Source organism: Camponotus vicinus, unplaced genomic scaffold, assembly GCF_025532165.1.
Source record: "Camponotus vicinus isolate PSW18456_S1 unplaced genomic scaffold, iyCamVici1.0 SCAF_3, whole genome shotgun sequence".
Taxonomy (NCBI): Eukaryota; Metazoa; Arthropoda; class Insecta; order Hymenoptera; family Formicidae; genus Camponotus; species Camponotus vicinus.
Window position 1 is genome coordinate 10,722,032 of NW_028141967.1, and position 15,249 is coordinate 10,737,280.

The 15,249-nt window shown below is 33.7% G+C and overlaps 1 protein-coding gene, 1 long non-coding RNA gene and 2 pseudogenes across 2 annotated transcripts; 3 read left to right on the top strand and 1 right to left on the bottom strand.

Moving 5' to 3' along the window:
- The first annotated feature begins 4,357 nt into the window (after positions 1 to 4,357).
- LOC145968566 (uncharacterized) lies at positions 4,358 to 7,482 on the top strand. Its single transcript, XR_014437782.1, has 3 exons — positions 4,358 to 4,599; positions 4,696 to 4,837; positions 7,361 to 7,482. It is a non-coding gene; the product is annotated as an uncharacterized LOC145968566 (long non-coding RNA).
- Positions 5,003 to 7,288, top strand: LOC145968274 (uncharacterized; annotated as a pseudogene).
- Positions 7,483 to 7,666: 184 nt separating the features above from the next.
- Positions 7,667 to 9,543, top strand: LOC145969013 (uncharacterized). The gene is made up of 4 exons (XM_083094880.1): positions 7,667 to 7,898; positions 8,388 to 8,599; positions 9,110 to 9,269; positions 9,422 to 9,543. Exons 1-4 carry the CDS (start codon positions 7,667 to 7,669, stop codon positions 9,541 to 9,543), a joined length of 726 nt encoding a protein of 241 aa, XP_082951006.1.
- Positions 9,544 to 13,019: 3,476 nt separating this feature from the next.
- LOC145968088 (uncharacterized) lies at positions 13,020 to 14,236 on the bottom strand (annotated as a pseudogene).
- Between the last annotated feature and the right edge of the window lie 1,013 nt (positions 14,237 to 15,249).

A 15,249-nucleotide genomic window follows, 5' to 3' on the forward strand; every position in this document is an offset into this window, starting at 1 on the left:
TTCCGCTGGTCCTTGCGAAGTTTCTTCACTTTCTCGAACTGAGCGGTCCGGGCGCTTAACTCGGCGATACTGGAAGCCTCGTTGGGCCGTATGTAGAACTGGTAATCCAGATTCATATTTTCGTAAATCTGTTCTAGCTGGTCTTGCTTCGTATATCCACCGGCTCGCCGCATCATTGTTAACATGGCCGTAGCGTACTTATCAAAAGTCTTACTCGTTAGCTGTCGGCGGCCCTCGACATCCCGCCTCAGCGCTCGTTGATATCCCGGCGGTAAATATTGTGTTCGGAAGGCCTGGCAAAAGTCGCCCCAAGTGCCCCAGTCTTCGCGATTATTTCGATACCAGAGCAGTGAATCCCCTCGTAATAGTTCAGGTAGCCCCAGAAGTAGAGAATCGTCTAGAAAACCGTAGGCTAGTTTAAGTTCGTCGAGACGCTCGAGAAATGCTAAGGGGTTTTTCCCGTCGAAATGAAGATCCCACTTTCGGATCTGGTTGAGGACCGTTGCCGGATCTGGTAACTTAGGCTCGGGCTGTTCCACGCGGCTAACTGTTGATCCGTCATCTGTTTTCGGCATTCTCGCGTATTCTTCAAAGAAACTCGGGTTTCTGGCCACGAACTGTCATAATCGTCCTCGCAACGTTTCCGTATTTCCGGAATTATCAATCCTGTAGGCTTCTGAGTCTCTAAATCGTTTTTAGACAAACGGTTTATCCAGCTACTCATCGGGAATGAACGCACAAGCTGGAATCTCTATTGGACTGGTCCTTGTTCGGGCGCCATGTAACGCGGTCGCCTTTCTCGACGCTCCGGATCGGCTCATCGGATCATCAGGATTCGAGAGAAGGGGAGAATCAAGCTTGTGCGAACAATGCGGGTGTATGGAAAAATAAATCTTTATTTTAATAACTATATGGAATACAAAATGAAAGCACTCTAGCATGTATGAGAATGTCGTAAAATCGCGGGCGGATATCGCGTGGTGTGCGGTAGACTTATTTCTATGCGTGATGATATGTACAAGCCGGTCCTACGACTAATGACATCTCTATGCGTGATGATATATACAAGCAGGTCCTACGATTAATGACTTATTTCTATGCGTAATGATATATACAAGCTGGTTCGAAGGTTAATGATTTGCTTCTACGCGTAGTGATGAATACAGCGGGTCCTATGACTATGACGCCGAGCAATGGCGGTGCGCACGAGTAGTATTTGGTACACGATAATACGGAGCTTATTCTCACGACAACGGTTATTTGCGCGTGTAAGTCGTGTCGCGTAGTTACTGGTAATGACCGCGAGAACATGTAGTTTGTCTCTGCGTTACCGTACAGTCGACGGGGCTGTGTGTCGGATCAGCTCGGGAGCTGGAGACACTCCGTTGAGTCGAGAGGGACCTCGTCTCGGACTGGTATTGGTAACTGGAGACACCCGGTATATCGAGAAACACCTCGATCCGGGCTAGCCGCCGAAGACACCCGGTTGAATCGAGAGACACCTCGATCCGGATTGGAAGCCGGAGACACCCGGTTGAATCGAGAGACACCTCGATCCGGACTGGAAGCCGGAGACATCCGGTTGAATCGAGAAACACCTCGATCCGGACTGGAAACCGGAGACACCCGGCTGAATCGAGAAACACCCCGACCCGGACTAGTAACAGGCAACCGGAGACACCCGGTTGAGTCGAGAAACACCTCGATCCGGACTGGCAACAGGCAACCGGAGACACTCGGTTGAGACGAGAGACACCTCGATCCAGACTGGGAGCCGGAGACACCCGATTGAATCGAGAAACACCTCGATCCGGACTGGAAGCGATTTCGAGACACCTCGGTTGCGGAAGATCTGGTCGGAGCGTTCGGTAGGATCGCAGGACAGGATACCGGTACCGGTGTGCCGGCCGGGCCGGCTTATATACCCGGCTGGGCTTCCCTCTCTAGAAGTGCTGCTCGGGTAAGAGACACGAGTGCGAAGAGGACAACGATAATCGAGCGAAAAAGACAGCATGCGCCAGGTAATGTAAGCAAGCGAGAGAGTAAGTGTGCGAGCGAGAGAGAGCGAGTGTGCGAGTGAGACAGTCAGCGAGCGTATGAAAAGCGTGCATGGATGAAAGCAAATAGGCGGTTAGTTTTAGAGTATTTTATTTACAGTTTAGGAACGGTGCATTAGTGCACCGTTACAAAGTCATTACTCCGTACCTTAATTTGCGTCGAAAGTCAACGCTGGTGATTCACATTAGCCTTTTTGAATAAGTCTTTATTGATTTTTTATCTAGCAAACCACTTTTATATTTTTCTAATTTGTTTAAAAAGACGATTTCAAGTTGACTAAAAAGTGTCGACTATCAGTCGGCAAATAGCCATTCGTGCTGTGTGGGTAAATATTGAAAATTTTGTGTTTTGAATAATATTGACAACACGATTAGTTCCAACCGGGCATACAACGTTTGTAATAATATTTGTATATTTTGTTCGGCCCATACTCATACTATTCAACACATTAGGATCTTTTCCTATATGTTTGAAAAAATTAAGAATTTCTTTTGCCGTTTGATAGGGAATATTTTTCTCAGTAATTAATGCGGCATATCTGATTTCCGCTGATTTCTTACGCTCATCAAAAGATAAAAATGATTCATTAATTTGTATATTCGAATCTTCATTCGAAACTCTTGTTTCAATATAATTTTTTCTTTATTTATATGAACATTAGATTTTGCGTGACAATAGATTGCGATAAATCGCCAGCGATAGATTTATTACAAATCGAACAAAAAAATAAGCTTGCATCATGTAGCACTTCACGTAACCAACATTTAAATTGCTGAATTTCTAACCATTTTTGTTGAAATTTTGATTTGCGCAATTTTTTTATTGGCGAATCGACATTATTATTATCAGTTAGCGTATTTACCTTAATATTATTTTTGTAACACGCAGAATCCGCATGTCTTGATAGTATTGAATTCTTCTCAGTCGTAGTTCGATTCCGAACGTCGTAACTCCTCATGCCGTCCCGCGTGTGAACTCTCTTCACGCCTCGCGGTCCTCCGCCGCTCGCATTACCTCTCCCAGTGGCATATTCGTTAAGGTTTTTATTTGATCGATATATTGGTTCGGGGAGCGTCCCCTACGCCTTTTTCCGTCGATCTTCCCCTGTATGACGAGTTTCTCGATGCCATCCCGTCTTATTAGATGACCGAAAAAAAGAATCTGCCTCTGTATAGCCGCGAGCACGCGTGCATTTGTATTAATTTTTAATTCTTTTAAGATGGAATTATTCGTTCTTCTTGCCGTCCATGGAATTCGCACCATTCTGCGATAACACGTCATCTCAAAAGCCTCAATTCGTCTACGGCTTACTGCGTTGATTGACCATGACTCAGACCCATAGACTGCAATAGGGAAAACCAAAGCCTGGATCAGTCGTTTTTCCGTTTCCTTGCTGATATGGTGATCTTTTCATATTCTAGTCAGGCTGGAGAATGCATTTCTGGCCATGCCAATTCTCCTCTTTATTTCTCCCTCGCAGTCACCCTTATTGGAGATTCGAACGCTAAGATAGATCAGCTCGTCTTTCCTTTTCAAGTCCTGTATAATCCGAAACGGTCGGGGGAGGATGTTCTGTTTATCCACCGTCATCAGGCAGCATTTCGATCGATTTAGTTTCAAGCCGGCCTCCTCGCTATATCTCTCAACGCGCTGTAGCAGTTCCGCCATCTCTTCCTGCGTGGTTGCCAGAAGTGTCGTATCATCGGCGTAGCGAAGGTTTGATATCTTCCTGCCGCTCAATGACACTCCTCCGTTCCATTCTTCCGTGGCTTTTCTTATGATTCACTCCCCATAGATATTGCATAGGAGCGGCGATAAAACGCATCCTTATCTAACACCTTTCCCAACATGGAATGCCTTGGATACTTCCTCTTCGATTCTAATATAAGCTCTGTTGTTTAGATATAGTGATTTAATCCCATACGGCACAAGACCTTGCAGCAACATTGCAATCTTGCATATTGCAATACAATATTGCAGCAACATTGTTGAAATATAAATATGCAACATTGCTACAATAATGCTACAATAATGCTGCAATAATGCATTGCGGTAATAATGTTACAGCAAAATTGTAAAAATAAACTGCTATAATTTTATGTAAAAATATTAATTTGTGTACGCGTTTGTATATTTTTTATTATGATTTATCAAGCTTAAAATTTCAATTACTATTATAAAACACGAATGAATTTTATTAATATTAATTATTAATTATATATAATATAAAATTATTAAATTACGAATATATTATAATTATATATTCATATAAGACTTTTGTTTTATCATTGTACTCGACTATATAAAAGTTTCTTTTGAAACTTTTGAAACTTCAAATATTTCTATTACGGCTACGTTCCGATATAGATTAGTTTATGAATTCACTGCGTTCTACTATAGATTTTCAGTACAGTGAATTTCGGAACGCAGCCTAAGCTCTATCATGCATATCGCGCGCACGTGTCCAGTATATAAGCTGTATATTTTTGAGAAAAGATGTATAAGGAGCAAGGAAAATATATAAGAAGCAAGGAAAAGAACGTATGTAAAATATAGCATTATTAGATTTCTGGTTGTGGTATAAACAAAATCTGGTTATGGTATAAATCTAACCTAACCTTGAATTGAAATTCTTAGTGAGAAGTAAGATTATCGGACTGAAACTTTTTTTACAACCGTAATCGGAATAAAATACCATCGCCAATCTTTTCGCGAGCTGCAGCATCTTGCTGCTTGAAATAAATGCTTGGTTGCTTGCTACCCGTTCCAGATATCAGAGGTGAATTTTTATTTTCTTCTATATATATTATTTCTTATATTTATTCTATAATTATATATAATTATGTATATATTTTTCCATTACATTTTTACAACTATTAATTAGACTTTTATAAACATATCAATGTTTTCTTCTATAATTTCCTTTTAAAACTTATTTTCTTGGATGCACATTTTAGTTAGATTTTCCAAAAAAAAAGAAAAAGGTATATATATATATATATATATATATTCAATTACATACTTTAATTTCATTACTTTATTTTTATTTCAGATATGTTTCTATAAATACATTTATATTTTACTTTTTTGTAAATATTTTCTAAATGTTTCTTTAAATCTTTTCCAATACAATTTGTGTAGTTTTTATTTATTGTAAGAAATATGAATAATACACATAAAAGAAAATTTATTTCAAAACGCCATAGTAGACGAATTATTGCAAATCAAACAGATATAGATATTGCAGGATCTTCTAGAGAAATTTTAGAATAGCATATCATCAATACTTCTAAACAGACTTCAAATGTAGAATTGCGTAAAATCTCTGATGAAGAAGTTTCTTCATGTAATACAAACAGTGTTAATGATATGATTAATATATATGTCAAAGTTACACCTCCAGAAGATTTTAATAGTGATAATGATAATGATAATGATAATTCTGTTATAAATGAAACACTGTTATAAATAAACATAATGCTAATAATGATAATGAATTAAATAAAGCATTAGCTACATGGGCTGTATCACACAATATTTCTCGCACAGCTTGTAATGCATTGTTAAAAGTTTTGAAGCAACATACTTCGCATAATCTACCTGCAGACACACGAACACTATTAAAAACTCCAAGATAAACCCATATTTTAAAAATATGTGAAGGAGAATATTTTTATTTCGGTTTGAATGAGATTATTCAGAAAATGCTATTAAAAGATAATAATACATATGTTAATTTACTTATTAATATTGATGGTTTGTCATTAGCAAAATCTTCTCAAGCGTCATTATGGACTATTTTATGTTCAAATACAGTAAATAAGACAGTATATCTTGTTGGTGCATATTTTGGTTACAAAAAACCCACAGATTCTAATGTTTTCCTGCAATCCTTAGTTGATAATTTAATTAATTTTATTAATAATGGTTATATTTATAATGAAAACGTAATCAAAATTAGATTGTTTGCTTTAATTTGCGATGCACCCGCTAAATCTTTTGTTTTATGTCTAAAAGGCCATACTGGATTTTACAGTTGTACAAAATGTGTAATTAAAGGAAAATATATAAATGGTAGAGTTTGCTTTCCATATAGAAAAACATCATATCCTTCTAGAAAAGATGAACTATTTTCCGCTAATGGTTATCGAGATTTTCAGATTGGGTATTCTATCTTAAATAATATTCCTGGATTTTTGCCTATAAATAACACACCACTAGATTATATGCATCTTATATGTTTAGGCGTTGTCAAAAAAATGATTCTTCTTTGGATAAAAGGTCCACTTTATGTACGCTTAAATATCAGATACATTAATAAAATATCACACTTGTTAATTTTGCTGAAAAATACAACACCGAATGATTTTCTTAGAAAACCCAGATCGTTAAAAGATGTTAAACAATGGAAAGCAGTAGAGTTTAGAAATTTTTTATTATACACAGGACCCGTTGTATTGAGATACGTATTAAAGCAAGACATATTTTTTCATTTTCTCACGCTGCATATAGCTGTTACAATTCTTATACGTCCAGATTTGAATGAGGAACTAATAAATTTTGCTGAATCTTTACTTAATCATTTTGTCATGTCATTTGAAATTTTATATGGTAAACAATACATGTCGCATAATATACATACACTTATTACATTTATGTTCCGACGTAAAAACATATGGTCCGTTAGATAATTTTAGTGCTTTCCGCTTTGAAAACTACATGATATCGATCAAAAAACGATTACGTAAACATGAAAAACCGCTGCAACAACTATATAAAAGATATAATGAAATTGAAAATTGTAATTCTTTTCTCTTAAATATTAATAATGAAACATTAAATTCATATAAATATTTACATAACAATGGTCCAGTACCAGATAATTATGATATTCAATCGCAATATTTGATGATGTCAAATGGAAAGTTTAATATAAATTGTAAAAGTCAGAATAATAACTGTTGTCTTTTGAAAAGCGGTCAATGTTTTAATTTTGAATATAGTGCAAAAAAATGAAAATTTTTTTCTTATTGGTAAAAAACTTAAATATATAAAAGATGTATATGAATCACCATACAAATCCAGTGATTTCAATATAAAAGTAATGACAGTAAATAATGATAGCATATTTTCATGGCCAATTACAGATTTATTAGGTAAAGCATGGAAAATTCCTTTTGGAAATCATCCAAATACATTTGCAATATTTCCTCTTAATCATACAATATAATTATGTATGTTAGATAATTTTTTTCATAATATAAACTACACATGATGTATCACGGAATATTTCACATCGTAGAAAAATGGATAAGTATCAATTTCTCATTGTGGAATTTCATGACGGGCTACAAGTTATACCCTCAGTATGGTACAATGCTGATAAATTATCATGTATATGGCCTAGTCATATGAAAACTAAATACCGTATTAACAAAGCTATAATGGCAAGAGAGATGCCTCGAGAAAGGCTGATTGGGAGGAGTTATCAATAAAAAGAATTTTTGGTGGAGCAAGTAAGAGAATTTTATTTATATAAATTATCATTTAATATATGTAATTGTTGTACATTTTTCTTTTTAATTGATTTAGATTCTTATGAACAAAAATGAAATATTTACAAAAATTAAGTCTAGCGCAAGACACGTCAAATATAGATGACACTGGGATGTCATCAGATGATTTAAGAGAACAAAAAAAACAGCAAAGACGTATGAAAGCTAAAATAAAAATATCATCATCTTCTTCTTCAGAAGATATCTGTTTAAAGAATAAAGAAAATAAATTAAATATAAGACAAAATATAATCCTGCCTCCTTTTCCTGACAGAGAGAATTTTATATCAACGAATAAAGCCATTGACCAGCCTATACAAGACATTACAAACATTTTACATGAAAAAAATGTTATTAATCCTATGAACAGTAATGGTGAATTATAATTAAAATTTATAAATACTATACTACATGACACTTACATAAATACTATACTATATGACACTACATAAATACTATACTATATGACACTACATAAATACTATACTATATGACACTTATAATAAAAATCATTAATTATTTCTTACTTCTTAGATAAAAATAGCAAGAAGCAAATTGCTACGAATAAAATAAAATATCGTCATATGCAGGATTCTCCTGAAAATACCGAGAAAGATTTGTATGCTTATGGTATTTATTATAAAAATTAATTATTGTTATATTTTTTATTTTTTTTACCAAAAGATCCTGTAGTTAAAAAAGTATAATTATTGTATGATACTTATTGTTAGCAGTAAATAGCAACATTTGTTAAATAATATATATTTATTCCAGAGTTCAAGAAACAGATTATAGGAAAATTGAACAAAATATTATATAAATTAGACAATATAGAAAACAGAATTAATATGCTAGAGGAGAAAATGCAATTTTCCTGCCATACTTATGATAGCCAAGAATGCGATATCCATTTCCCGATTTCTACACTTACTGAGTTAATATCCTTTGAAGATCAATTACAAGAAATCAAATTTAAGGATAAAGTTGTATGTAATAAAGATTTCTTATTTTTATTATATTATTATGATATTATTATATACTCGTATTTATTATATTATTTAGACATATTCAAGAAGAAAAATAAAAAGCATTAGAAGAGAACAACGACATTATCAAAGAATAATATTAAAATTTTATTATCAATATATCATATAGAAGTTCATAGAATATATAAAAGATAATGTGTGATATGTATTCATAGAATATATAAAAGACAATGTTCATAGAATTTAAGACAGTTTAAATATTGTTATATTTTCTTATTATTTTGATATTTTTATGTTTATTTAGATGTTAATGTTTTTTCTATAGAATGATATAACACTTTAATGTTATTTTTGTTTACACTTCTTATCATTAATTCATGAATGACATATTTCTGTTACATATTGTTAAAGGAAAGAAGGGTAAATTTATTTACGCGTATTTAAGTCATTAATTATTATACAAAATCTGTATTAATTCAATATTATTGTTAATATTGTTTATTTTTTTAGCTTAACGTTTTTAAACTTGTTGGTGGAGTTAATGCACATGCTATGATACGAATTATTATGAAAAAAGTAATGACAGATACTTTAGCTCAAAAGTTAAGCTGGATAGGAAGAAAAAATAAGCATAGTTTTAAAGATTTAAATCTTTCTAAAATGATCATACGTAAGTTCTTTTTAATATAATTTTAGATTAACTTGGTTGGTTCATGTGTGGTCCATTTAGAAATCCCTTTAAGATTTGTCTAAAATATACACACATTTATCAGAAAATATTTATAATTTATATTAAAAAACACTTATGTATGTGTATTACAGAAGCTGTTCGTATAAAACATAATGAACTGACAGACAATGACTTTGCAGAATACACATCAAAATGGCTTTCTCAAGCTACTGTAAGAATTCAAAGAGACAAGTGCGTATATTTTCTTTGTTAAGAACATCATGATTGCTTACAGATTAATCAGATTATTTGATTTGATATTAAATTAGATTATATTTAATTGGTCTGTCGACAACTAAGTCTGAACAAACAAATGTTAGTTTTTCTGTTTAATATGCTGAAAAATTTTGTATATTTGAATATAAAATTTTGGAATTTAATTATAATTTCTTATTACATACTTTGACAAAAAAAAGTAAAACATCTTAAATTAGAATATAATAATTACGGATATGATTTGAAATCAAATGTATAATTTTAAGTTTTCTATTAATATTTTAGACATATTCAAGAAGAAAAATAAAAAGCATTAGAAGAGAACAACGATTATCAAAGAATAATATTAAAATTTTATTATCAATATATCATATAGAAGTTCATAGAATATATAAAAGATAATGTGTGATATGTATTCATAGAATATATAAAAGACAATGTTCATAGAATTTAAGACAGTTTAAATATTGTTATATTTTCTTATTATTTTGATATTTTTATGTTTATTTTTGTTTATTATTCAACATTTTTTTTGTTTATTTTTGTTTATTATTGAAAATTATAATTAAATATCAATTATTAATTATATACGTACATATATATATATATATATATATATATATATATATATATATATATATATATATACAGGGTGATTCAAAATAACCCCTATGTCCCTGAAATGACATATTCTTGAATCAATTCTAAGACGATTTTTCCTTCGGCAAAATTTCGTCCGAAGCTTAGTTTTTGAATTATTAAAGGAAGTAGTTAACGTATGACGGGTCGAATACAAGAGGCAGGCAAGGGTGGCGCGATTCACCGTCAGACGCGGGAGCTTACGCGGGGCGCCTGCTGCGATCAGCTGATCGCTATACACATACAGACACACATGCGAACACATATATTCTGTCTCTATCTGTCTGTCTGTCTGTCTCTCTCTCTCTCTCTCTCTCTCTCTCTCTCTCTCATTCGCTCACTCACCTGTAAATTTTTTTTTCTTTTTTTTTACGAGAGAGGGGAAAATGCATTTTATGCATACCCACCGGTCGATCCAGTGAGTTATGTGGGACTCGAGTACCAAGTCGAATTACCAACTCGGTACTCCCTACCCACTAAAAACCCATCTCTTTTCACGAGTTTCCTTTAACACACTGTCCCTCTGACTTCCCGAGATCTGTTTTCACATAACGTCAAAAAATAGTTATTATTACCTTGTTCGATGACTTTTGATGTATTGCTGTAATTGCTTGAAGGAGAAATGAATTTTCCGATAGATCGTACGTTCTCAAATTTAACGTAGATATCACGTTGCAAAAGACAAGAAATCCACACTAAATTATATTAACTGAAAGTTTTTCTTCTTTCATGAACTGTATTCTTTTATAAACTTTAACGTAATCACATTTATTTACTCACTCGATGAGACGAGAAATTTACTAATGACTCTATCACTAATCACTATTAATCACTGTTGAATAATAACTGTTGGCGATTAAAAATCACTCGATGAAAGAAACACGCGCGGACACGTTACTACACGACACGACGACGCGACAATGCGACGATAATTACTCGGCGACTGCAAGCAGTTTTTTGTCATGGTAGGTTGCGGTAGGTTAAGGTACTACTGGTGCTATCGAACGCGATCATGTGTTCGATTGAAGAATGCGGTAAACATAATAAACATTTAACATATTAATATTATTATTATCATGAATGTGTGTGATATCCATACATCGTATGATATCTATTTAAAAATTAATTAGATTAAATAAGTGTTTTTAAAATATTTATTACTTTTACTATTATCATATAAAATATTAATATTAAATATTTATTTAAGCTAATAGTAAAAGTAATAAATATTTTAAAAACACTTATTTAATCTAATTAATTTTTAAATAGATATCATACGATGTATGGATATCACACACACTCATGATAATAATAATATTAATACGTTAAATGTTTATTATGTTTACCGCATTCTTCAATCGAACACATGATCGCGTTCGATAGCGCCAGTAGTACCTTAACCTACCGCAACCTACCATGACAAAAAACTGCTTGCAGTCGCCGAATAATTATCGTCGCATTGTCGCGTCGTCGCGTCGTGTAGTAACGTGTCCGCGCGTGTTTCTTTCATCGAGTGATTTTTAATCGCCAACAGTTATTATTCGACAGTGATTAATAGTGATTAGTGATAGAGTCATTAGTAAATTTCTCATCTCATCGAGTGAGTAAATAAATGTGATTACGTTAAAGTTTATAAAAGAATACAGTTCATGAAAGAAGAAAAACTTTCAGTTAATAATTTAGTGTGGATTTCTTGTCTTTTGCAACGTGATATCTACGTTAAATTTGAGAACGTACGATCTATCGGAAAATTCATTTCTCCTTCAAGCAATTACAGCAATACATCAAAAGTCATCGAACAAGGTAATAATACCTATTTTTTGACGTTATGTGAAAACAGATCTCGGGAAGTCAGAGAGACAGTGTGTCAAAGGAAATTCGTGAAAAGAGAGGGGTTTTTAGTGGGTAGGGAGTACCGAGTTGGTAATTCGACTTGGTACTCGAGTCCCACATAACTCACTGGATCGACCGGTGGGTATGCATAAAATGCATTTTCCCCTCTCTCGTAAAAAAAAAAAAAAAAATTACAGGTGAGTGAGCGAATGAGAGAGAGAGAGAGACAGACAGACAGACAGACAGACAGACTGACAGACAGACAGACAGACAGACAGACAGACAGAGAGAGAATGTATGTGTTCGCATGTGTGTCTGTATGTGTATAGCGACCAGCTGATCGCAGCAGGCGCCCCGCGTAAGCACCCGCGTCTGACGGTGAATCGCGTCACCCTTGCCTGCCTCTTGTATTCGACCCGTCATACGTTAACTACTTCCTTTAATAATTCAAAAACTAAGCTTCGGACGAAATTTTGCCGAAGGAAAAATCGTCTTAGAATTGATTCAAGAATATGTCATTTCAGGGACACAGGGATTATTTTGAATCACCTGTATATATATATATATATATATGTATATATATATATATATATATGACTAATGAGAGCAATTATACCAGTGTGTTCAAAATATATATGCGACAAATACAGATTTGTGCTCTACAATCGTTTGTGCAAGATGTTATAGCAGTAGAAATCCAACACATTTGTTGCATCAATGTATCAAACACAATGCAAAAAAATTTATATTTTATTGCTCTTTTTAATACATGCATGTTTCCTATTACCCCAGATAATACTGTCGGTAACGTAACTATAAGTGTTGGTAATATACCGACGCTTTTAGTTATGTTAAAATGAGGGCGCCTACCCGTCGAAGTTCGGCCGTCGCTCCAGCATCCTCTTAATCCTTAGCTTTTATGAATAGTAATACCATAACTCAAAGATAATGGAAATTGTTTTCTGGTAACATACGCTCTATCCATCACTTCAAATTTAACACTTACTTTTCAATTAAATATTCTGAACCTGATGGTAAAAGAAGTTTGATCTTTTCTACGTTATTAGTAAATATATCTTGTACAACTGAAATTACTATAGCAATTGTACCATTTACAAGAAACTAGCATCAATATTACGCCGTATCATAACTTTTGCTCCAATTTTAATTGTGATTTGTCTTGAAAGCCCAGCTGTTCTCGAATTATCATCATCATTATTTGATAAAACTTTTAATACTTTCTTTTTTACATATGGAATACAGTCAATTATATCTTCAGCAATTAATAATATTTCTTTAGAAACAATGCAGCATAACATTGCATCATTGAGGACATCACACATACGACAAGTAGGCAGCAAACAAACGGTGTCCAATGGCAAATTATTAATAAAATTACATAATTCGTTTAATCTGGATTCAAAGGAATCACATTTGAAAGAAATTTTTCTATTTTCAAGAATCTTATGATCAGATTTTGTTAATAAGCCGATACGAATTCTCGACAGTAACTGACGAAAAGAATCGTCTCCTTGCTGACGCATATTGATTGTTAATTCATCGTAGTCAAATAATGTAGTCCATAAATTAACAGCATTTAAGCAATTAAGGTATTTAGAAATTTTCTCATTTGATAAGTGTATAAAGATAAGATCTTCATGTACAGGAGGTAGTTGAAGCAAATCTCCGAATAAAAGAATGTGCTTTCGACCAAACCATCCATCATCACAATCACTAGTGTCAAATATTTCAGACAACCGAAAATGTATATACATTAATATCAAATTAGATATCATTGATACTTCATCAATTACAAAAGGAATAAGACATAAAGAATTTTTAAGATCTGCTCGTAAAAGTTTCAATACATGATCAGATAGTTGTTTATACTTAGGAGTATGACCATGTTCAACGGATAATTGAAGCAATCTATGAACTGTCAAACCATCTATATTAAATGCTGCTATACCAGTAGGTGCTGTTACAGCAATATCTTTGTTGAGATTTTGTTTTATCCAACATTTAATAGTTTTGATTAAAAAACTTTTTCCAGTACCATCTTCTCCGCTAACATATAATCGTAATACTGATTCATCTGGCTCTACAGTATTGATAACTCTATCGAATACTCGTTTTTGATCTGCATTTAATTTTGCTATCATTTCAGATACATCAATTTCTCGAATTCCTTTATCACCAAAATCTTTAAAATCTTGCATTGCTTCACCAGCTTCTATATTTTGTATACCTATTGGATTTTCAGGATCATCTTGAGATTGTTGTTTTTGTAAGTCGTCATCCAAATATTCCTGAACTAATTGTTTTGCAGTTTCAAATGCTTTTTGCAATTCTTCTAATCTTTCATGATATTGTAATGCTTCAACATGATGCAATTTTATTTTGTGAAATGATTTGGCATAAGTGTCGCATCCGTTTCTAAGATTCTCTAATTTTCATGGTTGAAACATAAGTAATAACGAAAGAAAATACTTTTCCGGTTGTGCAATTAACATTATATTTATGTTAGGCTCAAAGACCGAAAACACTCACTGAGCGAAAAAACCGATCACAACGCGTTCTGACTTCTCAGATTCAGCCACAACGCGAAATTTGTGTCGAGGCACTTTCAAAAACGCTCATAACGCGTTTTGACATATTCAAAAAGGCCACAAAACGAAATTCATGTTGAGGTTCTTTTGATAATCGACCAAAACGCGTTCTGGCAATGTGAAAATGCCACAACGCATTGTGGACGCCTATTGATGCAGCCATGACGCGATGTAAGACAAATGCAATCTATCAACGGCCGACGGATTCATTTACATTCTTGTTCGTCATTTCATTTAGCGTATTGCTAGAGTGTGGACGTTGTTGGTTTGCGTGCTAATCATGTCTGATAAAAAGAAGACTTTTTATGATAAATGGAGTGAGTTGAAGAAAACAAGCACTGATCAGTGTGTTTTTTATCGATAACGAGCGGTATGAAATAATACTTCTAGAAGTAAAAGGGCGAAGCGTGGCACAGTAGATAGCGCGCTAGTCTACAAAGCTAAAGGCCCCGGGTTCGATTTCCGGCGGAACCATATAATTGTATACGCTCGCTCCTCTCTCGGAAGGCAATGGCAAACCACCGAGAAAATCTTGCCAAGAGAATCTCTCTCTATTCTAGCCGTTCGGAATCGGCATTAAACTGTAGGTCCCATATACGTGTGATAAACTGGTGCGCAACACA